We start from the raw sequence: 22669 nt of genomic DNA on the forward strand, positions 1-22669 counted from the left end.
AAATTCTGGCTTGGCCATTTACTGACTGTGTATAAATTTGGGCAAGTTATTTACCTTCTCTGAGCCTCCTGCTTCTCATCTGCCAAGCAATAATAAGGAGCCCCATCTCCAGGGTGGCTAAGAGGAGACGGTGCTAGCACTGACAAAGAGACCTCTGCTCTAATCCCTACCAGCTGATTGAGTTCACTTCTAGAAAATCCCTGCTCAAGTCCCCACCTGTCCAGCTAACCCTCCACCAACCACTCCTGGCATCTCTATAGAAATCCTGTACTCACCTCCATAGTCTTGGGATGAAACCCTCAGGTCCAGGCCTCAGTTTAAACAACGTCAGTCATTTAACAAATGTTTATTGAGCACGTACTGTGTTCCAGGCACTGTTCCAGAAGCTGGAGATACAGTGAACAAAACAGACAAAAATCTCTTCCTTCATGGAGCTTGCATTCTGGCTGGGGGAGACAAACAAAAGGGGGAGTACGTTTTAAAGCTATACTGTCTGAAATGGTAGCCACTAGCCATGTGTATATTAAGCACTCAAAACGTGGCTACGACTAATTGAGACATGCAATAAGTATAAAATACGCACCAGATTCAAAGATTTATTTTTTCTTTACACCCGATTTCTGCCCTTGGACAGATGCAAAGACTTAGTACCAAAAGAGTATAGAATTTCTCATTAATAGGCTAAGTGCAGTGGCTCATGCCTGTAATCCGAGGCAGGTGGATCATCTGAGGTCAGGAGTTCAAGACCAGCCTGACCAGTATGATGAAACCCCCATCTCTATTAAAAATACAAAAATTAGCCAGGTGTGGTGGTGTGCGCCCATAGTCCCAGCTACTCGGGAGGTTGAGACAGGAGAATCACTTGAACCCAGGAGGCAGAGGTTGCAGTGAGCTGAGATCGCACCACTGCATTCCAGCCTGGACGACAGAGTGAGACTCCATCTCAAAAAAAAAAAAAAAATCTCATTAATAATGTTTACATTGATTAGATGCTGAAATGATATTCTAGATATGTTGGAGTTAAACTATTAAAATTAATTTTACCTTTTCACAGTTTTCAAACTCTGGCGCCTAGAAAATTTTAAACTCCGTAAGTGACTCACACTATATTTCTGTTGGTAGCATTGTTCTAGAGTCTGTTAGGCGGCTACATGCGCTATGGGGAAAAAGAAGGGATGGTGAAAAGGAGGTACCCAAGTGCAGAGTGGGAAGGGGGGTCAATCGTAAATGCAGTGGTCAGGGTAAGTCTCACTGAGAAGGTAACAAGACTTGAAAGTGAGGGATCCAACAACATGGGCCATGTGTAAGAAAGTGCTCCAGGAAGCGAGGACAGCCAGTGCAAAGGCCCTGTGGCAGGAGCATGCCCACTGCATCTGAGGAACGGAGAAACCAGCATGGCTGGAGCCACGTGGCCAAGGCAGGGCCCGAAGTCATTGAGTAGTCAGGGAGTCAGCCCAAATGGTGCAGGCCTTTTAAGGCCATTTGGGTTTTTCTCTGAGTAAAACTATCTCTGGAGGGTTTTGAGTCAAAAGGTGACAAAACTTAACTCACATTTTAACAGGCTCTCTCCAGCAGTTGTGTGAGATTCAGCTAAAGGAAGGCCAGGGGAGAATCCAGGAGACCACTTTAAAGGCTCTGGCAAAAATCTAGATGGGATGGAAAAAGCCCCTACCTGCCGGGCGCAGTGGCTCACGTCTGTAATGCCAGCACTTTGGGAGGCTGAGGCGAGCGGATCACCTGAGGTCAGGGGTTCGAGGCCAGCCTAGCCTACAATGGTGAAACCCTATCTCTACAAAAACACAAAAATTAGTCGAGTATGATGGCGCGTGCCTGTAATCCCAGCTACTTGGGAGGCTGAGGTGGGAGAATCCCTTGAACCCGGGAGACGGAGGTTGCAGGGAGTCGAGATCATGCCATTGCACTCCAGCCTGGGCGACAGAGCAAGACTCCATCTCAAAAAAAAAAAAAAAAAAGCACCTACCTCCCAGGGCTGCTGTACATATTCAGTGTAGGGGCCGGCACGTGGTCAGTGATTGGGAAAGGAGCACTTACTAGACCAAAAGCTGCCTGAGGCTGAGACCTTGCAATGGCCCGCACTGCCAGTCACCAAAGGTGCTTCCCCACCCTCAGTGCAATTCCTCCTGGACGACTACAACAGCCTCTACCAGCCTCTCTGCCCCCCATACTGTTGCCAGGCACCTATGGAAAAGTGTATCTGACTGGGCCGCTCAGTGTTTAAAGCCCCTCAGCTGCTGCTCATCCCTGACAGGCCCTAGGCAGTTGGCATGCTGCTGCAGGCTCCCCTGGAGCTAACCCCTGCCCATGTCTCCAGCCTCCACCCTGCCCACCCACTCCCTGCCCAAGTGCCACCTTCATGCCTTGCTTACACTATCCCTTCTGCTTGGGATGTCCTCAACCCTTTCACCCGCCCCCCCCCCCGTTCTCCGTCTTCAAACCATTCTTTAAGTGGCAGCCTAGAGATAACGTTGTAAGACACCACCCCCCAGCCACCACCCCCAATACAACTTCCACCCCCAAGCTAGATCAGACGCCCCCAGCACATTTTATGTATTTTTCTGCTCATGGATTTATAGTTTTGTGTCTCCCCACCCACTCACCCTCACCAGATCCTTGAGGGGTGGAATTGTGTCTTATTCATAGCACACAATGACTGGCTCAATATTTATTCAAGCCGTATTTATGATTTGCAAGAATAAATGAGAGGCTAGAGGAAGTGAATTTGGAAGCACTGCTCTTCAATGCCAAAGACCTGGACAGGTGCCACTTTACCCAGAAGCAGGACATGAGAAGAGCTTATGGCAAGCTGGAGCAGGGAGTCCCATCAGTGATGACCAGACCTATGGGTCCATCTTCCAGAGGCTCAAGGAACTCCAGGGTGTAACTATGCAAAATTAAGTTACACCCTGGGGTCACAGCCCTCCAGCAGCATCCCCTTCCCACTCCCAGCCTGTTGCAGCCAACAAGACCCCCACAGACAAAAACAGCTTTCTCCTGTCTCCTGGGCAGCAAGCTTGGAGACATGGCCAGTTCTTTCCCTGGCTAAGGGACAGAGGCCTGGATTATCTAATTCCTGAAGGCAGCACTACCAATTGCAAGGGCCCTTGGCTCCTGTCTTATAAGCTGTTTCTCCCTCTCCACCCATTCCCAGAGCTTACCACCTTCTATATCAAGACAGGATGGATGGGTTCCCCCAGGACCAGCTCAGCCAAAATGGAAGGACTTCACCCCCAGCACAAGGTGGGTCACCCCATATCCTACACATTAGACATACCTTTCCCAGACCCAAGACAAATGCCATGTTCCCCAAAGGAAGAGGGAAAGGGGGCGGGAGGAAGTCTAGAGCCAGGATTCAATGGAGAAGGAGAAACCAAGAGGAGCTTTGAGATCAGAATTAAATTCTTTAATACAAAATCCTTTTTTTTTTAAGATATATCTGTATTTCTTTGTTGTTGTTTAAAAATAAATATGTACTACGGAATATCTCAAAAAACTGCACTAGAGACAAAGACGTGATGTTAATATCTTTTCCCCACAATTATTACGGATAAACAGTAGCACCAATAAATAAATGATAACAAATATTAAAATTAAAAAAGGAGAGAGATTTAGTATGTAGAATTCTCTATTTTTTCTTGTTTTGTTTTTACATATAAAAAACAGAATAGCAATGTCTATTTTATCAGAATCACATATATACATAAACATATATATATATATACACACAAATACAAGTTGCCAAATATATATATAGTATGTAGATGTATATTGAAACCTTATTTCAAAGGAATGTGTGCTGGGGAGCCAGGGGAACGGGGAGGGCAGAGCTAAGTGTTAGCAAAATTAAATATCTGTTCAAGATAAGCTAGTGACTGTCACCGATCAGGGAGAGAGAGATTGGAAACATGAATTTTATATACAAAAACCGGTACAAATAAGAGAGCGAGAGAGAGCAAAAGATACATCTCATAAATAGTTGAAATTAAATATTAACCAAGAATACTGAAAAAACCCTACTCTTTAATTAAATTAACTGTTTTAATTTCTAATTAAAAAGGGATATTAAATAAGTACCGTATATAAAACACTTTCTCTTTTCTCTGCCTCCACAGTGGGCACGTGGATCCTGCCCTGTCTCTCTGTGCCTCGGGAAGGGAAGGGAAGGACCAGGGGATGGAGGAAGGTCAACCACTCACACACACACAACCAGGTCTCCTGGGGGGACAGAACTAGTGGTTTCAATGGTGTGAGGACATCAGGTCCTTTTAGGCTACACCCCAGGAAGGGGAGCAGGAAGAGGACGAGGGTGAATCCCAGGAAGGGGAGCTGTCATGAGCTGCTTCTTCCAACAATGTGTCTCTTCTCTTCGCCGGGCCATCTGCCAGTGGCCTCCTGGGCAACTCAGAAGCAGGTGAGAGTAAGTGAAGGCCGCCCAGGCTCCTGAATCTTCCAGGCGCTGCCCCTGGGGGCAAGATGCGCATGCAGCATGTGGAGGGAATCCCCAAAGCACAGCAATGTCCTGAAGCTCCCCAAACTCCTAGTCAGAGCCAGTGTCCTCGTCCCTGTACCTGTCATCTGTCTTTCTGTCCATCTGACCCGGGGTAGAGGCTCGGTGCCAGGGCTGGGTTTGTCGGTGTTCCCAAAAGTGGGTCATATTTGCCCCCATACCCTGGCCTTGCACGTTCCTGGGCAGGGGAGGGGACCCTGGCCCCACCAAGTGGGACAAAAAAAAAGATCATGCCAGAGTCTCTCATCTCCTCCTCTTCCCTGTCAGGATCTGAGTGGGAACATTCCCCCTCCCAACTCAAGTCCACAGCAGTCAAATACATCCAGTGAAGACACCAATAACATTAGCACTGTTAATTTAAAAAAAGAATATATATATTTTATATATATAAAATATAGATATTTATTTTTATATATATAATATATATATATATATAAATGTATGTATGTGGGTGGGTGTGTCTACAGGAATCCCAGAAATAAAACTCTCTAATCTTCCGGGCTCGGTGATTTAGCAGCAAGAAAAATAAAATGGCGAATCCAATTCCAAGAGGGACCATGCTGGGTCACCCGCCCGGGAATGCTTCTGCCGGAGTCTCGCCCTCCGGACCCAAAGTGCTCTGCGCAGAGTCTCCTCTTCCTTCATTTCAGGCTTCTGGATTAAGGACTGTTCTGTCGATGGTGATGGTGTGGTGGCGGCAGCGTGGTTTCTGTATCGATCGTTCTGTATCTGTCTTTCCTGGTGAGAGATCTGGTTCCCGAAACCCTGAGGGAGGCTCCTTCCTCCTGCCCGGCTCACCGCCTCGGCTTGTCACATCTGAGGGAAATGGAAAACAAAGGCTGGGGTTAGGACCAAGTGAGGAGGCCTGGCGATGAGGCAGGCGGCCTCCCCATTCCTGGGGGACCCTGGGTCACTGCAGCCTCCAGCACCATAAGAGCAGAGAGGACAGGAAGGTGTGGTCCTGGGGCAGAAAGCCCCAGTGTGAGAACAGCCCCAGCCCCGCCCTCAGGGAGCCCTGGTCTGAGCAGCAGCTCCGCTCAGGGGCTCCCAGTCTACCCTCCGGAGCTTGCAATCTACTTGAGACAAGACAAGGACACGGGAACACTTTACAAAGCAACAAAGGAACGGATACCAAAGAACAGTCCCCACTTGACATTTTAAGAGCTGATGGGTGACGAGAGCTGGATGAAGTTAATCAGAAGAGGTTCCCTGCTGAGGAGGTTTTTCAGTTCAGTCTCTAGGAGCTGGTGTGGGGAAGAGAGTAGGCAGGTCACCTGGGAGAACGCCTGAGACAGAGAGGCTTGGCTGGGTGGCCAGCAACGGGAAGGGCCTGCCCTGGGGACAGGAGGCTCCCGAGGGGGTAGTGTAGAGCAGGAGGCCCCAGCAAGGTGAGGGAACATCTCCATTCCCCATGTCCCCTCCCAGTGTGGCTGTAGGCCTCATCTCTCCTGAGCTGCCTGGAGGTTACAAGCCCAGGTACCAGATTGTCTTTCCTTTCAAATATGCTGCTTCACTTAGGATGGGGAGAGACAATTCGGCGGCTTCACAACTCCTGCCGAAGCAAAGGGGGCCTCCAAGAATTTTCTCAGCATGCCCCTACCCCTGGGTGATCGTGAGGAGGAGGTAGAACAGGCCCTACCCTTCTGGGGAGCCCAGAAATGGGAGTCCAAAGCTCCCAATTTTGGAAACTGATATTCCCAGGTACAGCCAGCCTGGGGGTTGGATAATGGTATTGGGAGGTTAGGGTCACCAGTTAACTCCCAGGTCACTTCACACAAACCCCCATCAGCAGAATCATCACCAAAAAACCCTAAAATGTCAAGTCCCTTATCTTCCCCAAAGACCCCTGGGGAACTGAGACTCCCCTCATCCAGCCCTGAAGTTAGGCAGAGCCCCCACCCCCAGCACTAATAACACCCTCTTGGTTTCACATAGGGCCAAGACATATAGAACCCCACACCAACTACCCAGGCCTGGTTCCCAGCATCCCCTGAGCATCCACAAGCCACAAGAACATTGCTGGGGGAGGGGAGACACTCCAAGGACTTCCCTAACGCAGCCTCAGGGCGAGCTGGGGGGTGCCTTGGCCCTGTCTAGGAAATCCCCATAAAGGTCTTGCCTCCCTGAGTGAAGCTGACCCTGACCCCCAGGGCCTCCCTCACTCTGAGCACAGGCCAAGTTGGTATAAAGAACACAGGCTAAGGCATTAAAAGATTGCCAGCCACCTGTCCCGGCCCTGTGCTCCTGACCTCACCCCCTGAACTGACTCACACATTCAGTCACGCACTTGACACTTCCTTGGTACCCAGTATGGACAAGGGACAGAGGTACAGATGCCCGGGGCTCACAAAGGTAAGTAAACCAGGCCCGGCTTACGGAGCTCACAGTCTAATGTCAGGAGAATGGGCACAGAACCCTCCCTTCACGCATCCTGGGAGCACTTGAAAATGTGTGGGCTGCTTGGGGTTGTCACCATGACTGGTGGAGGATTAAAGGTATCTCGTATTCTTGGATGCTACAGCTCCTTCAGTGTGTAGGCAAAACTGCCCCATCCTAAACCAACAGCCAGAGCCCTTGCCCTTAGAGAGCCCCAGTCTGAGGGGGGAGACATAGCCCTGTCCTCAGGGAGCCCCAGTCTGAGGGGAGAGACACAGCCCTATCCTCAGGGAGCCTCAGTCTGAGGGCGGAGGCATAGCTCTGTCCTCAGGGAGCCCCAGTCTGAGGAGGGAGACATAGCCCTGTCCTCAGGGAGCCCCAGTGTGAGGGGGTAGACATAGCCCTGTCCTCAGGGAGCCTCAGTCTGAGGGGAGAGACACAGCCCTATCCTCAGGGAGCCTCAGTCTGAGGGCAGAGGCATAGCTCTGTCCTCAGGGAGCCCCAATCTGAGAGGGGAGACATGGCCCTGTCCTCAGGGAGCCCCAGTCGGAGGGGAGAGACATAGCCCTGGCCTGAGGGAGCCTCATTCTGAGCAGAGAGACAGCCCTATGTGCAGGGAGCCCCAGTCTGAGGGGGGAGACATATCCCTGTCCTCAGGGAGCCCCAGTCTGAGGGGGGAGACATATCCCTGTCCTCAGGGAGCCCCAGTCTGAGGGGGGAGACACAGCCCTTTCTTCAGGGAGGCCCAGTCTGAGGGAGAAGACACAGCCCTTTCCTCAGGGAGGCCCAGTCTGAGGGAGGAGACACAGCCCTTTCCTCAGGGAGCCCCGGTCTGAGGGGGGAGACATATCCCTGTCCTCAGGGAACCCCGGTCTGAGGGAGGAGACACAGCCCTTTCCTCAGGGAGGCCCAGTCTGAGGGAGGAGACACAGCCCTTTCCTCAGGGAGGCCCAGTCTGAGGGAGGAGACACAGCCCTTTCCTCAGGGAGGCCCAGTCTGAAGTGGACTTAATCCCTTCCCCCATCGAGAAACATTGAGTGAGTGAGAAGCCCAGCCATGTAGACTTCAAAGGGCCGAGGCAAGGCCCCAGTGAGAGCGTCACGTGCTTTGTTGACACTGTCCACACCTGGAATCGGCTTTCAGCTTCTCAGCATTAGTACCAGAGGTAGTAATAACATCAGGACCGACAGCCACTATGAGCAGAAGGACCACAGGACACAACACACAGCTTGCGTCCACACCACCACACTAAGCCACACCAGCCTACCACTCAGGCAACCAGGGCAACCTCAGAACAGGCCCCGCCAGGCTGGACCAGCGCCTGCAGCCCACCACAGGGGCCTTAAAAGCAGAGAAGGCAGCAGTCACCAGGCAGGCAGCTAGAAACTGAGCAAGCAGCTGGCCCCTCTCAGGCACTCTCTCGCTCGCTCGCTCTCTTTCTCTCTCTCCCCATCTCTATGTGATGCCCCTCTCTGACCTGCTTGCCCTCTGGGAACCAACCTGCAAGTACGTTCGTTTAACTCAAGCTGCCTCGCCTTGCAACGCGAGTCTGTGTTTTTGCAGGAACATTTACACGTCTGCGGATCTTGTACAAACAAATGCTTTCTCCGCTCTGAGCAAGGCCCACAGGGACTGCAAAAAGGCAAAAGGAAAGACATCTAAGCTAGAGCATCAGCAGAGAGAGAGAAAAAAATCACCATGCAACACCCCCTAACACGTCCGCAGCTGCACCCCCACCCAGCTGGTCAGCCCCCAGGCCCTGGAAGGATCCGAGCGCTACAGCAGAAGACAGAGAGAGCGGCGGAAAGAGGCAGCACTGGCTAGGACAGCTGCCGCAGGAAAAGGCGGGCACAGACGGGCAGAGAGTGCGGGGAGAGGCTGCCATAAGGGGTAATGCTATGTCCCTGGGAGACCAGGGTGAGTCTCAGACCACAGGGACCCAACTGTTGCCGCCCCCATCGGAGCACGCCTTGACTCTTCACCTGCTGGGGATGGCAATCAGGGGCCACTGAGATGGCAGGGGCCACCTTCTCCCTGTGCAAGGCTCATGCCCAGGCCCTTCCACCAAGGTGGGCTAAAGTAGGGTGTGATGGGAGGCTAAGCCCAGAGGCAGTGTCCACAGGCCAGGCTGCTGGTGACCAGAGGACCCAGGGCAGGGCCCACCATAGCCTCCAACCCAGAGGAAGAGGCCGTCCTACAGGGAGGCCTCTGTGGGTGCCATGGGTTGGGCTGGAATAGGGGGCTCCCCTCCAGAGGCCCCAACTCCGTGAGGAGCCAGGGCACTTCCACCAGATGAAGGGAGGCCGCCACATGGTGTCTGATCCCACCCAAGCTCCTCCTTCAGCCGAGGAGTCATTCAACAAGCTGCCTCCAGTCATTCACAGCCCTTCTTGGGCCATGTCTGCCCTCCCCACCACCCTCCGCTTCCAGACGAGTGCAGAAGCCTAGAGCAATGGAAACCAGTTGGGTGAGCAGGCACCCGTGCCAACATGGGCCCATCACCAGTGCCCAGTGGGTGAGAGAAAATCGGTGCCCAGCCAAGCCAGAGTCCCCTCCCTTCATCCTCCAGGCCAAGTCGGCTCCCCCATTCACCCCAACCCTGGACCAGCAACGCCACCACCAAATCTACCCGTTGGTGCCAATTAGTGGAATGAGAGTGAGAGAGAGACACGGGCCAGGGGGATGAGAGCCAGGGAGGGACCAGGGGAGGGAGGCAGGGTTACAGGGTACGGCAGGCAGAGGTTGGACTGGGGGCCAGGGAGGCTCCAGGGAATTAGACAGCAGCGGGCACCAACGTACACGCTCCAGGACTTATACCGGGATTTCTTGCGCTTTCGTTTTTGCCCCTTTCCCTTTCCTCGAACTGATTTTCTGGAAAATAAAAAAACAGAGACAGAGAGAGAGCGGGGGCGGTGGGGGGAGTAAAAGAAGCGGTAAGGAGGGCAGGGATGGGGGAACGACCAAAGCAAAGCCACACAGAGCCGCTTCCTGGAGGAAGTATCAGGAGGCAGGTGGTCTCTGGGGAGGCATGCACAGGCACGCACAGGCGTGTCTGGGCAGCAAGCACTCGATGGCTCTTTCTTCTCCTCAAGCTGCCCACCCTGGGATGGCAAACCCAGTCCCTGACAAGGCTTTGGTGGGAAACCGAGACTGGGTGGAGGGCACAGGACCCAAGGGTCTCCATGCTCACAATGGCGCCCGGTCTCCAGCAGGGGGCTAAGCCTGAGGGAAGGCTCTTTGCCCAGCAGCCCTGTCCAAGTCTGACCCTGAAGGTCAGGGGGTGATAAAAGGTAGGCCAGACTTTGGGGAGAAGGTCAGAGACCTGCCTGGATGGGGAGCAGGAGTGGGAGGGCAGGCTGTGCGTCAGGCACCTTCTGCCTTCATTTCCGACTGCGACAGAACCTCTGGGAATCCCGGTGTGGGGGAAGTGGCTACCTTGGGAGCTGGCACAGAACCAAGAGCAACACCAGCCTGCTCAGTGCGACCTGTACTGGGAGGCAGGGCTGGGTGTCCTGGAGCCCTGGGCAGGCAGCAGGGTGGGGTGGGAGTTAAGGAGGGCTGGGGAGGAGGGGCTTGGGCGGTACTTGGCAGGGAGTTCTCTCCCCAGCCTGTCAAAGCCTGCTACACCATCTCACCAGACACTCTTCCGAGCCCAGGCGAGCCCCCCACTCTACCCGTGGCAGAGCAGTCATTTGGGGAAGTGGGAAGGGGGGCAGGCTGTAGCCTGTCCCCTTCAAGAGAACCAGCGCTCTCCATGCCTGCCAGGCCCAAGAGAACACACCTCAGAATGTCTGTCACAGGGAAGAAAGGAGGGGGAGAAGGGACCAGAGAGGGTAAGTCTGTCCCCCTTAGGAGAAAGCACCAAAGGGTGGAAGGAAGGTTTCCGCATCCTCTCGTTCTGGAAGCTGGGGGCTGAGGGAAGAGGCAAGGGGTTGAGGCCTGGCGGGGGCTTCAATGTCCCCACAGCACTGGAGGCAGACAAGATGGTGTGGGGGAAAGGGCAGGGCACAGGTGCTCTCTCTCAGTCTCTCTTTCCCTGCAAGCTCTTGCCGATGCCAGTCGCCCACCCTGTCTTGAAGGGTTACTGCCCCCAGACCTTGTCCCCCGCCCCATCCTACCCGCCCCTTAAAAAGGAGCACTCACAAGCCTCTGAAAATGACCAACATTCAACTTTTTCTCCCTGGCCAAGAGGGCTGTGTGTCTGCCGCCTGCCGCCTACAGGAGGGCATGCGCTGAGAAACCACCCTCCAGCCGGCCTTGCATCCAACTGCACCATCACAGTAGCCACCAAAAGAGGCCATTTCCTCTGACACACAAAAGCTGGCCTCTCTGCCACCCACTCCCTCTCCCCACTGTGGGTGCCCTAGAGCAAGCCAGTGAACCAGTGTCCACAGTGCCCCCTGACACACCAAAACAGCAAGTCCTGGCCAGGAATGATCTGGAGACCCGGAAGGCACTGTCCCTTACAAAGGAAGTGCCAGGCTCCTGGCTGGGTTTTCTCACTAGCCCTAGAGCCATCATCCTGGAGTTGGCTCCATCCCATTGTTGCTGACACCACAAGTCCCCCACAAGACCAAGTCTCTGACCCCGGGAGGCTATGGGAGCCCCCAACAGAGGTAGCCAAGAGCCCCAAACCAAGACAACCGGCCATGGAGAGGGAGAAGTGCTAAAGTCAGGGCCACTTACTTTTCTTGTCTTGCTCTATCTTTCTTTGGTCTGCAATGGGTAGGAAGAGAGAAAAGAACAAAACAGAGAAGGGTTAAGATGGTGATGATAATGACAGGGAAAACAACAATAATAATCACAGTAAAAACAGCATTTATTATGGAGCAACACTGTTTTAACCTTCTCATATATAACTTGTTTAATCCTTATAACAATGCTATGAAGTACACTACTATTGTGCCCATTTTACAGATGTAGAAACTGAGGAACACTGAAGTAAAATGCCAAAGGTCACACAGCTGGAAGCTGCACGTGGGCTAAAAAGTACAACATGCTTAACCCTGGCACAGATCAGACACCCTGCAGCCACTTGCTGATAATGAATCCTCGACTACATCCTCACCTGCATTCACATTTGTTGTGCTGTAGGAAGCTCATCTCTCCTATGTGCTGGCCTTGGTGAGGTTTGATCCGCATAATCTGGAGGGGAAGGAAGCAGATCACAGAGGTTAGTGACCCAGCCAGCCATACCCAGATGGGACAACCCTGGGGCTCCTGCCACTCAGCACCCAGGGGTTCTGCAGAGCAGGGATGGGTGGTGGAGACAGGGAGGACCAAGAGCTCTAGCAGGAAAGAGGCTCAGGCCCACCCCAACTCCCCCAACCCTGCTGGCCTCAAGGAGCCCTTGTTCCACTTGAGGCCAAGACAAGGCTGCAAGGGTTGGCCAGGCTGGGAATTCAAATCCTAGGTTCTTACCACTCCCCATGCCCTCCCCTTCTTTCATCCTCTCTAGGCTTCACCCTGACTCCTAGCAGATACCCAAAAGCAACCCCCTCCCTGTGTTTCACAGCTCCCTCCCACCCTATCTGGGCTGAGATATACCCCATTACCAGGTAACACCAAAGACTTTTTAAACTCTTCATGGACCAGGCTCATTCAGCTTCCCAAACAGAGCCCCCAAGAAGAGAGGGCCCTCAGGATTCTCTCCAAGAGAGGGAGAGAGGGGCCTCTGACACAGGCATCCATCTGCCCCCTCCTGAGCCAGGGAGGAGGAGATGGTTGGGGCTTGCTGGGAACCTGGGCTGGGAATACAAGCATCTTCTTCACAGAAGGCAAGACCCTACCACACCTCCCCTGTGCAACTCAGGGGCAGGAGCCAGACAAGGCAAGTCTAGCCAGAAAACGACCTGGGACCACCTGTTCCCAAAGTGTTACGCCCCTCCCTATCCCCCCCTGCCCCCACTTCCCAAAGATGCCCACCTGCATGGTGATGTTGGACTCCTCAGTGGGCACACACTCCAGGCCCTCGTCATTGCAGCAGCCCCCACATCGCATCAGGGGCACACAGGATGGCTTGAAGATGTACTCAATCTCATCAGGGTACTCCTGGAAGATGTCCACCAGGGTCTCGATTGGATGGCAGTAGCTGCGCTGATAGACATCCATGAACTTCACCACTGCGTGAGAGGCGGTGACACATGAGCCCGGTGGACGACACAAAAGATGGCTAGCCCCTCTCTCCACCCAGCTCTGTAAAGCCACTCCTTGGAGCTTCCGTATCAGGCAAGTCCTTCTAAAAATCTACGTCCCTCCTACTGTGTTTGAAGCACTTCCCTAAGCTTTCCACCATCAACACTGGTGAAGGCCTGTTTTCATTCCAGAGATCACACGATATACTCAAGTTCCAAGGGACATGGCCTGCCACATCTGATCCCACCACCTCACTGTGACAGCTGAACTGAATCCTGGGCCAACCTCGATGCCAGAGGACAGTTTGAGTGTCAGTATACCTCATGGGGATGTTGTAAGCTTTCCCTAAAAGGAGGAAAAGCCAGCTTTGCCAAGCTAGTCTCCAGTTTCCTACATCCTCCCCACAACCACTACGATAACATCAACCACACCAACAGCTATTTATTGAGCACTTACTACATCCTGGTTACTGTGTACAGTAGTCCATAGCTATCATCTCACACAAGTTTCTCCACATGGGACTATGAGACACTATTGAGATTCCATTTTACAGATGGGGAACAGGAGGCTCAAAGAGGCTAAGTTGCCCCAAGGCCGCACAGCTAGTAAGTAAAGGAGTCAGAATTAGCTGACATCAAAGTGTTCCCAAGCCTATATTAGGCAAAAACAGAGGAGGCACCTTTCAGGAGGAGGCACTTTTCCCCCAGCCAGTCCCCTTCCCCAGACATGAGCTGAGAAGGTGGTGGGCATCAGCACAGGGGCTGGGCCCTCCTGGAACCCGCAGGTGGCAGTGGGCGGACACGCTGTGCCAGCCCTGCCAGCCACTGATAACCCCGCCCAAGAGGGCAAACTGCTTGCATCATGGAAAAAACAGTGCTACCACCGTAGCCACGAAACACTTCTAGAAGCTGATCTGAAGGGAGACCAGGGTAGCGACAATTTCCCAAGCTGGCTGTGGAGCCTGGGGTGCACTGGAGCATGAAGGGGTAATTCTGGGCCACGGGGGCGGGGCCCTTGAGAATAAATAAATGCAGGACTCTGGCATGACTACTCCAAATTGTGGCCCAGCCTGCCACTGCCACTCCTATTGCACCCCACCACCACTGCCACATAGCAATCCTGTCCCTGAAATGGGTTCCCTACCCAGAGGGAAGAAATAACACCTGGCCAGTGAGGAGGCCCAGGCTCTGGTCATGAGTTGGTGTGACCTTGGGCCAGTCCCTCCCCTCGCTATGCCTCCAACTCTGCTCAACTGTGTAAGTGGGTTGGGCTGATCTCTAAAGATGCTGAAACAGGCTGAAAAGGTGGAGTTTTGGCTTCCATTTCCAGCCCTGGGAACAAGTGCTCTTTTTTCAGCCTGGGTAATATGAAGTTTAGAACTTCATCAAAGCACCTTAAGTGTATGCCTCGTGGACTTCCACCCCAGCTCCCAACCCCCACCCCCAGAGGCCACAGCTGAGTCTCCCCCTCACTCCTCCCTCCAAGGTCTGCTTTCCAGAAGAATAAAGGACAATGAGGGGGGCTATGTACACAACAGGTTGATTGGGAAGAAGGTGGGGAGAATCCACAGGTGTGAAAACAGAAAGAGCAGTGGGGGAACAGGCCAGTCCACTGCCTCCTGTGAGGTCTCTACTTCTTTTATCCAGACCACCAACGGGCACAGAATCCTTCTCTACCCACCAAGGGTTACAGCAAAGCATCATCAAAAGGAGTGAACGAGACCAGAAGTCTGAAAAGGTCATTTTTTAAATCCAAGTCAATACGGAAGAAGATGACTAATCAAGAAGTTTTGAACTGCCCCTTCATCACGATTGGGACAGAGGAGGGCCAGGCTTGTGGCCCAGGAGGGGATAGAAAAAAGTCTGGCCTGGGCAAGGGGTTGGTAGCTGAGGGTAAAAAGACCTGGGGTAGGAATTCCCCCAAAAAGTTTCCCCTCCATGGGAGGTGGAGGGGGTAACCTCACCCGCACCCTTCATCAGGCAGCCGCCCCTCCAAGGGCTGGCCTCCACTGCCTGGGGAGCACACACATACACTCCAACACCAGGTTTTCGTGGTTTTCCTTATTTATCGCAGACAACCTTTTCTCCAGCAAACAAAGACCATTTGTCTTGCCTCTCCCAGACCAGAGACCACTGGGAAGCTGAAAGGAGTAAGTGGCACACTAGAAGCAGGGGGCCGGTCAGCGGCTGAGAAGCCATGTCCTAGGCCAAGGAAAGGGCTCCTGGGGTAGGGAAGGAGGAGGCAGAACAGGCTGGGCATCACCACTGCTGGCCACTACCCAGCCATGCCGGATTTAGGTCAGGAAAACTCGCCTGAAGGAAGACCCAGGGCCTTCCCTCCCCAGAGGTGGAGAGCACAGGCCACAGTCAGTGGTGGGGAGAGCCAGGGTGTCCCCAGAGAAATGGGAGGATCCAAACCACAACGGAACAAAAGGCAGGCGGACTCGGGGTTGGGCGGGGGGGTGGGGCGCCTGGGAGCTACAGCCAGCCCTCTGCTGGCCTGGGAGGGAAGTTCACAGCACCCGAACATAGTCAAGTGGGGCTTTCTCCACCCCCAAAGGAATGCAAACCAGGGAAGGGAGGGGAGATCCCATTAGGCTGAGCCCTCTGTACCTCCAGCTCACACAGGAAGGGTCACAGTTCCCACAAGTGGGACACGGCTATATAGGAAATGACACTAAATGTCCACCCTGCCCCAGGAGCTAGGGGAGACAAGGGACACTTCCCCCAACATCTAGGATCCCTGAACACTGTCTTCCTGCTCTGTGCTCACAATTCCTTCTCCGAATAAAATTTTACTGGAAAGAGCAGAAGAAAAAGGCAATAACTCCTACTTCTAGCAGAGACCTGAACAGCGGAGAGTCCTCACGAAACTGAGGGTGAACCTCATGGTGCCCAGCTCTTTCTTTCTTGGTCCTCATATTCCTGTGCCCCTTCCCCTTCCTCCCCACAGGTCTGAAGAAAAAGGAATTAGGCCATCCACCCATCCCCTGAGAGGACAGGGAACCCCATCCAAGAGCCAGGGAGACTCACCTTCGTGATGATTCTGCCCTCCTCCTTCTGCCATGGGTGCAGCCTGGGACCACTGAGGACAGAAAGAGAGCAAGGCATGGGCATGGGCAGGGGCTGGGGTGCACAGGCCCAGCCACCCAGCCCCTCCCCCCTCCTCGCTTTCCTCCCACCAAGAGCCTCTGGCTTCTCCAAGTCTTCTGAGTCGAGCAGGACACAACCGGGGGTCCCCACGAGCACAGAATAGGCCCACCACTCCTGAACTGCTATGATTATAAACCCAAGGAAGTTAAAGACTAACCAGATGCTGGGGGCTGGGGAGCTCGAAATGCACGAGGAAAACCCCAGAATGCTTCACTGTCCAGGTCCCCTGTACCTTCCCCACACTTCCCTCTCACCACCCCCCTGATTTCCTGGTCCAAAGCCATGGTAAGTATTAAGGTCAAATAAGAGGACAAATTTGGACTGGGGCAGGAAGGAAGGACTGGGGGCGAGGAAAACAACATGGTGACCTTCTCCTGCTGACATGACAAATACCAGGGTGAGCTGGTGTTGGAGAGGGAGGGGGGTGCTGAGGACCGAAGGGCGCCAACCGCCCTCCCCCATCCAAGTTCTTCTAGTCCTAGCATGCCCAGAGGTTGCTTCGAGGGTAAAAACCCAGGAGGAGACCCTGGGGGAGAACCCCATTTTCCTCTCTGCACAAATCTCTCCAGAGCCTCAATAGATTTCCAGAGTCTCATCTGTCTCCCACTCCCACCTGTTCCCTGGTTTCTTCTCCCTCCCAGGGTGAGGAGGTCCCAAGCCCCTCTCACCTGGGCACCTTCAAATGCCGCCAGGGACCAGGGAAGGCTTTTATGTCTTGGCACTGCCCAGCCCCTAGGGGGCCCCCTGCACCACCTTAGGCCTGAGGCCTCCCTAACCTTCCCCACTGGCACCAGATCATTCCTCCCCTCCCCAGAAGCTGTGAAGGTCAACATGCCAAGACATGCGGACCTGACAGCACCCAAAAGGAAAGGCTTCTGCCAGCCCTTCCTGAGGGTCTCCAGCTCTCACCAACTCCCCCCCCGCCCAGCACTCGCAGAGCAGAGGGGCACTCTAGCCCACGAACACCAGACCCTGCTAGTGGGGAGTCCCACTGTCCATCTTTCTTTCCCTCTCCTTCCCACACACCCCCCATGCACCCCACTCAGGTCCCCCAGCCCTGGTCCCAGGACAGCCAAGGTCAGAGGAAGCCCCTCTCAAGAGAAAACAGTTCCCAGGTTTCCAGCTGGTCAGCTTCCCACTGCGGCTCCTCCAGGGACCCCCTGGATTCTGTACCTCAGCCCCTCACCCATTCCCATGACACCCCCTGCCTTCCCCCTGACAATATTCTCCCTGGACCCTCCACTCCTCCTGGGCCCGAACGAGGAAAGGGGACAGAAATTTCGTACCCCTTCCAAGGCCAGGGGGCACAGGAGGGGCGGTTCTGGGCAGACAGGGGCCAGGTGTCCTTCTCTGGGGGCCTCTGAAGGTCATACTGTGGCCAGGCAGCCACTCCTCCCCCTCCTCCCTACTTGGAGGCCTGTAGCCAAGGCCTTTGTGCCAGGGTCTGAGGAACTTGTGTTGTTAGCAGCGACCCCTGTCCATAGCTTTCCTCGTGCCTTCTCTCCAAGGGAATTCTGGCTGAGGGAAGGCGTCAGGGAGGAGCGGAAAGGGACCCTTTAGGTGGCTTTAAGCAGAAGCAAGTTGGGTGGGCAAGTTTGGAGTTCCAAAAAACCACCTGCTCCAGCGCTGCCTTCCACCAGGACAAAGTGTGTGCAAGGCTGGCAGGAGCTCCTTTCCAGGGTTCACGAAGAACTATTCCCATGCTGCCCGTGTCACAGCAAATTTCAAGCCATTTCTCCAAAAGGGTAAAGTGGGGCAATGACTCTCTTCAAACCCTCCCTTGACCCACCCCCAGAGAGTTAAAGCACAGCTCACTCGGAACTGTTGTGGAGGGAAGGGAAGCACACTGTCACCAAGTCGGGACTTTCGGTGGAGTGTGACAAAGCGCCCGGTGGGCTCCCGCGCCACGACTTCTGACAGTGATCATCCTTTCCCTGGACTCTGGGGCCAGAAAGGGGTTAGATGGATCTTCTCCGCAGAGAGGAATGAAAATAAAAGGGGTGACAGGGCTTTCTCTCCACGATAGAAAGGAAATGGGTAAAGAGAAGGGGCGTCAGGAAATTCCTCCTAGCACTGGGCAGGGGTAGGGTCTGGAGACAGTAGGAAGGGGTAGGGATGGTTCTTCGGATCCCCGGGCTGGGGCTACCTCGCGAAGTCACCTTCCCGCGGAGGGGTGGCGGGGGGAGGGGTGCCGCTCGCCACTCTGGGCTCCCCATTCGGGCAGCCGAGGCTCCGGGAACACGCGGCCGGCCAGGCCCGGGCTGATGTAATCGGCTCCGCGCCGCGCGCACCCGGCCGGGCGGGGGAGGGCGGGCACCGAGCGGGACGCGAGCGGAGACGGGCGGGGTTGGCGCGGCGCAGGTGGCCCAGCAGGGAGGGGGGGTCCCCGCCGCAATCTACCCCAAAACTTTTCCCCAACTCGCGGCGAGGGCCGAAGAGACCGAGGGGCAGTGACAGCAAGCCCCCTCTCCCTCCTGCGCCCTGCCCCCTCCACGCTCTCTGCCCTCCGGCGGTCCAAGGTCCGAGCACCCCCCTGCCGGCTGGTCTCTGGCTCCCGCCCCCGCTGCCCGGACTTCCAGTTCGTCTGGGACCAGCGGCCGGGAGCAAACTTCAGCCGGCAGCGGCAACGCAAGCCCAGCCCCCTCGGCCTCCTCCTCCGGCTCCCGCCCTCGGCTGGTCGGCCCAGATCGTACGTGCGGTGACTCCGGTGGGTGGGCAGGGCCCGCGTGGGCGGTGAGCCTCTCTCCGGGTGCCCTCCCACCTAGCGCGCGCCCCCTCCCCCTGCACCTAAGACGACAGAGGGGGACGCCGCGCGCCTGGTGCCCATGGACCCGCGTGGGGCACGGAGCCCCCACGCGCGCGCTCGCACGCACGTCCCCAGCCGGGAGAGGCGCTCGCAGCTGCCCGCGGCGCCAGCCGGGCACGACCACTTACCTTGGCATGGTGGAGGTACAGCAGCAAGGCAAGGCTCCAATGCACCCAAGAGAGCAGAAAGTTCATGGTTTCGGAGGCCCGACCGGGGCCGGCACGGCTCGCGCTCCCTCTCCGGCTCGGGCTGTGGGGCGGCCCGCTCTCTTCGGCGCCTCGGCGAGCTCCTCTTCCTCCCCGGGCCGAGGCCCGGGCCAGGGCCTGGGGCGCGCGCGCGGCTGGAGCACTGTCTGCGCACACCGCCGCCTCACCCGTCCATGAGCCCGGCTTCCAAGCGCCGAGTCGCCACCGCGGCCCCCTCTCTTCTTCCTTCTCTTCTTCCTCCTCCCCCTCCTCCGGCTGCGGCTCCTCCCGGCCCGAGCTAGCACTTCTCGCGGCTCCGCTCGGCTCGGCTTCCCCGGCGCGGACCACGGCTCCTCCGAAGCGAGAACAGCCCAGAAGTTGGACGAAAAGTTTCAGTGCGACGCCGCGAGCCCCGACCCCCTCCACCCCGCCTCCGGGCGCGGGCTCCGGCCCCTGCCCGCGGCTCGCCGCCGCGTCCACTGTCGGCCGCCGGCCGGGGAGGAGGTGGGCGCTGGGGCTGGGGGCGGTGTCTGTCTGTCTGTCCGTCAGCGCTACTGGTCCGCTGCGGGATCCCAAGGGGGAGGGCTCACGCCGCGCTCCGGCGGTCACCCCCAAAAGCAGGTCACTCACTTTGCCCCTGTCCCTCTCGCTGCTCGCACGCCCGCGCGCTCTCTCTGACCCCGTCTCTCTCTTCCTCGACTTCTCTCTGGAGCTCTTGCTACCTCTTTCCTCTTTCTGCTGGTTTCCAAAATCCACAGTGATTTGGGGAAGTAAAGCAATCTCCCCAAGCCGTCGGCCCGATTCAAGTGGGGAATGGCAAGCAAAAATAAATTAAAACGGGAAACAATACAGTTTAAAAAAAAAAATGTTTAAGAAAAAAGAAGAGGGATAAACCCCGGATCAATGAATATCAAATTCCAGCACGGAGCGCCCTGGCGGGTGAGTCCGCTGACCGGTCCACCTAGCCGCTGCGCCTCCCGACAGAGCGCTGGTGCTAGCCCCCAGCGCCACGACCTCCGAGCTACCCGGCTGCCCCAAACCTCCGCGATCCTCCCCGCTACCAGCCGACTTTAAAAAAAGAGGGTGCCTGGCTCCGCCCCGCCTGGACCCCGCCCCCGGCCCGCCCCGGGGGGCGGGGACAGGCGAGCCTCAGCCCCTCCACACGCGGCTCGGGCCCGGGCTCTGCGGACGCCCAGCGAAGCCTGGCCCGCAGCCCGCCGCAATGAAGGGGAAGCTCGACCCCCACCAGGGTTCACAGCCTGAAAATTACCCATCCGCCCCCGGAAACTCTGTCCAGAGACACGCGCCCGCGGGGCATTGGCGAGGAGGGAGCAGGAAAGTGAGGTTACGTGCGGACAGGGCCTGAGAGCCATTCCCTCTCTGCTAGGAATATTGAAGGGGGCAGGGGAAGGCGGACAGCCCGACAGGGACGGGTGGGGAGAGGGACACACAGATCTATTGGAATCCTGGAGTGACCCCTGGCCTTCTCCCTGCTCCAACGCCCTCAACCCCTACACGCACACGCACACGCACACACTCACCCACACAGACACACGTCCTCACTCTCGAAGACGCTGCTCGCTCCATTCACCCAGCTTCCCTGTGGTGGCCGAGCGCCCCCTAGTGACTGCCGTCTGCACACCCCGGCTCTGGCTAAAGAGGGAATGGGCTCTGGAGAGGGGTGTGCAGAGGGGTGGGGGGAGTTTGCTCCTGAACCCCCTATTTCTGACCTCCCAAACAGCTACATATTTGGGACTGGAGTTGCTTCATGTACAGAGAGCCCAGGGCTAGGCACAGGGGGCACAGTGTGTCCCTCTGACAATGTGCCATCTGGAGCCCTCATCTGGCCCGCAGACATCAAAGTGAGCGGCAGCCAACAGGCTGGAGTGACTGGGGTCCTTTGGGAAGTGTCCAGGGATGCTTCCCGGGGGGGAAGAATTTGGCACCAAGTTTGTGGAGCTGAGAACGGGAAGCTGTGTGGTTCCGGGGTTAGTCAGTGACTGGGAGGGAAGAGGACCTGTTGGAGCCCACGTATGCACTGTGGAGTCTGGCAAAACCCAAAGGGGGAGGCAACTGGGCAGACAGAGGCCCTTGTTCCTGCTGCCCCCCCAACCCCAGATGTTGCCAGGGAACTGAGGCCAGGGGGCTGGTGGGGGCGGATGGAGGCCAGGGCCTGCGTGATGATTCAAACCTACCCGCCAGCACTAAGGAACGTCTGTAGGCTAGCTGCCCAGAGCTCCCACCAGGCCAGGGGCCAAGGCTTCTATCAGCCCAAGCCCAGACTCATAGCTCATCTTCTGAACAGAAATGGGGGTTTCTTCTCAGCTCCCCCATTCCCTCAGGATCCCTTGGCTACTTCTCCAGGCTCATAGCTTCTCCCCTCTCCTTCCCCCAGTCCCCTCCCTTACCTCCAAGCTGCCTTTTCCTCCAACTCTCCACATCTTCCCGAAGTGCTCCCAAAGGCCCCTATCCCATTCTTGCCTATAGGAACCAGCTTGGAAAAATTCCTGACTGGGTTCTGACCCGGCTATTTCCAGGCTGCTCCAGGGAACAAAGTTGGGGTTCTGATGCCTGTGGGAAGAGTGGGACCAGTCAGTCTGATTGTCCACCCGGATCTTGCCAGGGTCTGGTCTACAGCTGGCATAGCCTCTGTGGAGGCATGGACTGAGAATGGGAATGCAGCAATTTCCCTCAATTTGACCAAAACGCTCCAAGGAGCTTACCCAGTCAGCCGCATCCTCAGCACATGGTGCTGTGGTTTGGTAGAGGTGCTAGGTTACCTCCCCGGTACCCCCAGTTCCATCAGTGTGATGTCCTAAGGCCCTTATGAGGAGAAGGGCTGGCTCCCACCCACCCCAACCCTCCCTTTCCATCATGCATGCACTAGTCCTGTCTCCACCACTTGGCAGGCTCCCCAGCAGCAAGGACAAGGTCTTCGTTCGTACAGTTAGTAAATGTTTATTTCCTGGCTAAGGGCCCCCTCCCAGGCAGGCCTCCTCACCTGGGCTCCATGCTCTAGGCTGGTGAATGGGATAAGGAAAGGAAGCCACTAACTTTCCTCCTTGTGTGCCTCTAGCACCCCAGGAGCACAAGCTGTAGGCATCTTGGCAGGGACCCCTCCCTCATCCCTACCTTGGGGCAGGATGGAGGTTCTGAACCCTAAAAGCTCATTCTGGCCCCCTCCCTTGCATCCTTTCTCAACTCAGCCTTCTTCAGCCCCTAAAAGAGCCAACAGACCTGAAAGAGCAGGTCTTAGTAAAAAACAAACAAATCTGAAGTTAAGAGGTGGCTGGAGGGGTTCCAAGGAGGGATAACCATCACCTGTCACTCCATGACCCCAGGCACCCTCACCCCATAAGCCAACTGTCCTCCATGGTGGTACCCAGCAAGGTGTGTTACAACTATCTGTTTGTATTTCCCTGTGGGCTTTGCCCAGGGATCCAGGGGAGTGAGGGCACAGAATTCCTTTTATATAAAGCCAGGATTACAA

The 22669-nt window shown here is 55.7% G+C and overlaps 1 protein-coding gene across 4 annotated transcripts; it reads right to left on the reverse strand.

Moving 5' to 3' along the window:
• Nucleotides 1-3399: 3399 nt before the first annotated feature.
• VEGFA (vascular endothelial growth factor A) lies at nt 3400-20045 on the reverse strand. 4 transcript variants are annotated; one of them, NM_001278384.1, is given in 8 exon segments: nt 3400-5341; nt 8402-8533; nt 9701-9772; nt 11588-11617; nt 11970-12046; nt 12827-13023; nt 16069-16120; nt 19123-20045. In NM_001278384.1, coding segments are annotated over 8 exon segments (648 nt in total). In that variant the 5' UTR covers nt 19189-20045; the 3' UTR covers nt 3400-5319.
• Nucleotides 20046-22669: the final 2624 nt, after the last annotated feature.

This window comes from Macaca mulatta, chromosome 4 (assembly GCF_049350105.2).
Source record: "Macaca mulatta isolate MMU2019108-1 chromosome 4, T2T-MMU8v2.0, whole genome shotgun sequence".
Lineage (NCBI taxonomy): Eukaryota > Metazoa > Chordata > Mammalia > Primates > Cercopithecidae > Macaca > Macaca mulatta.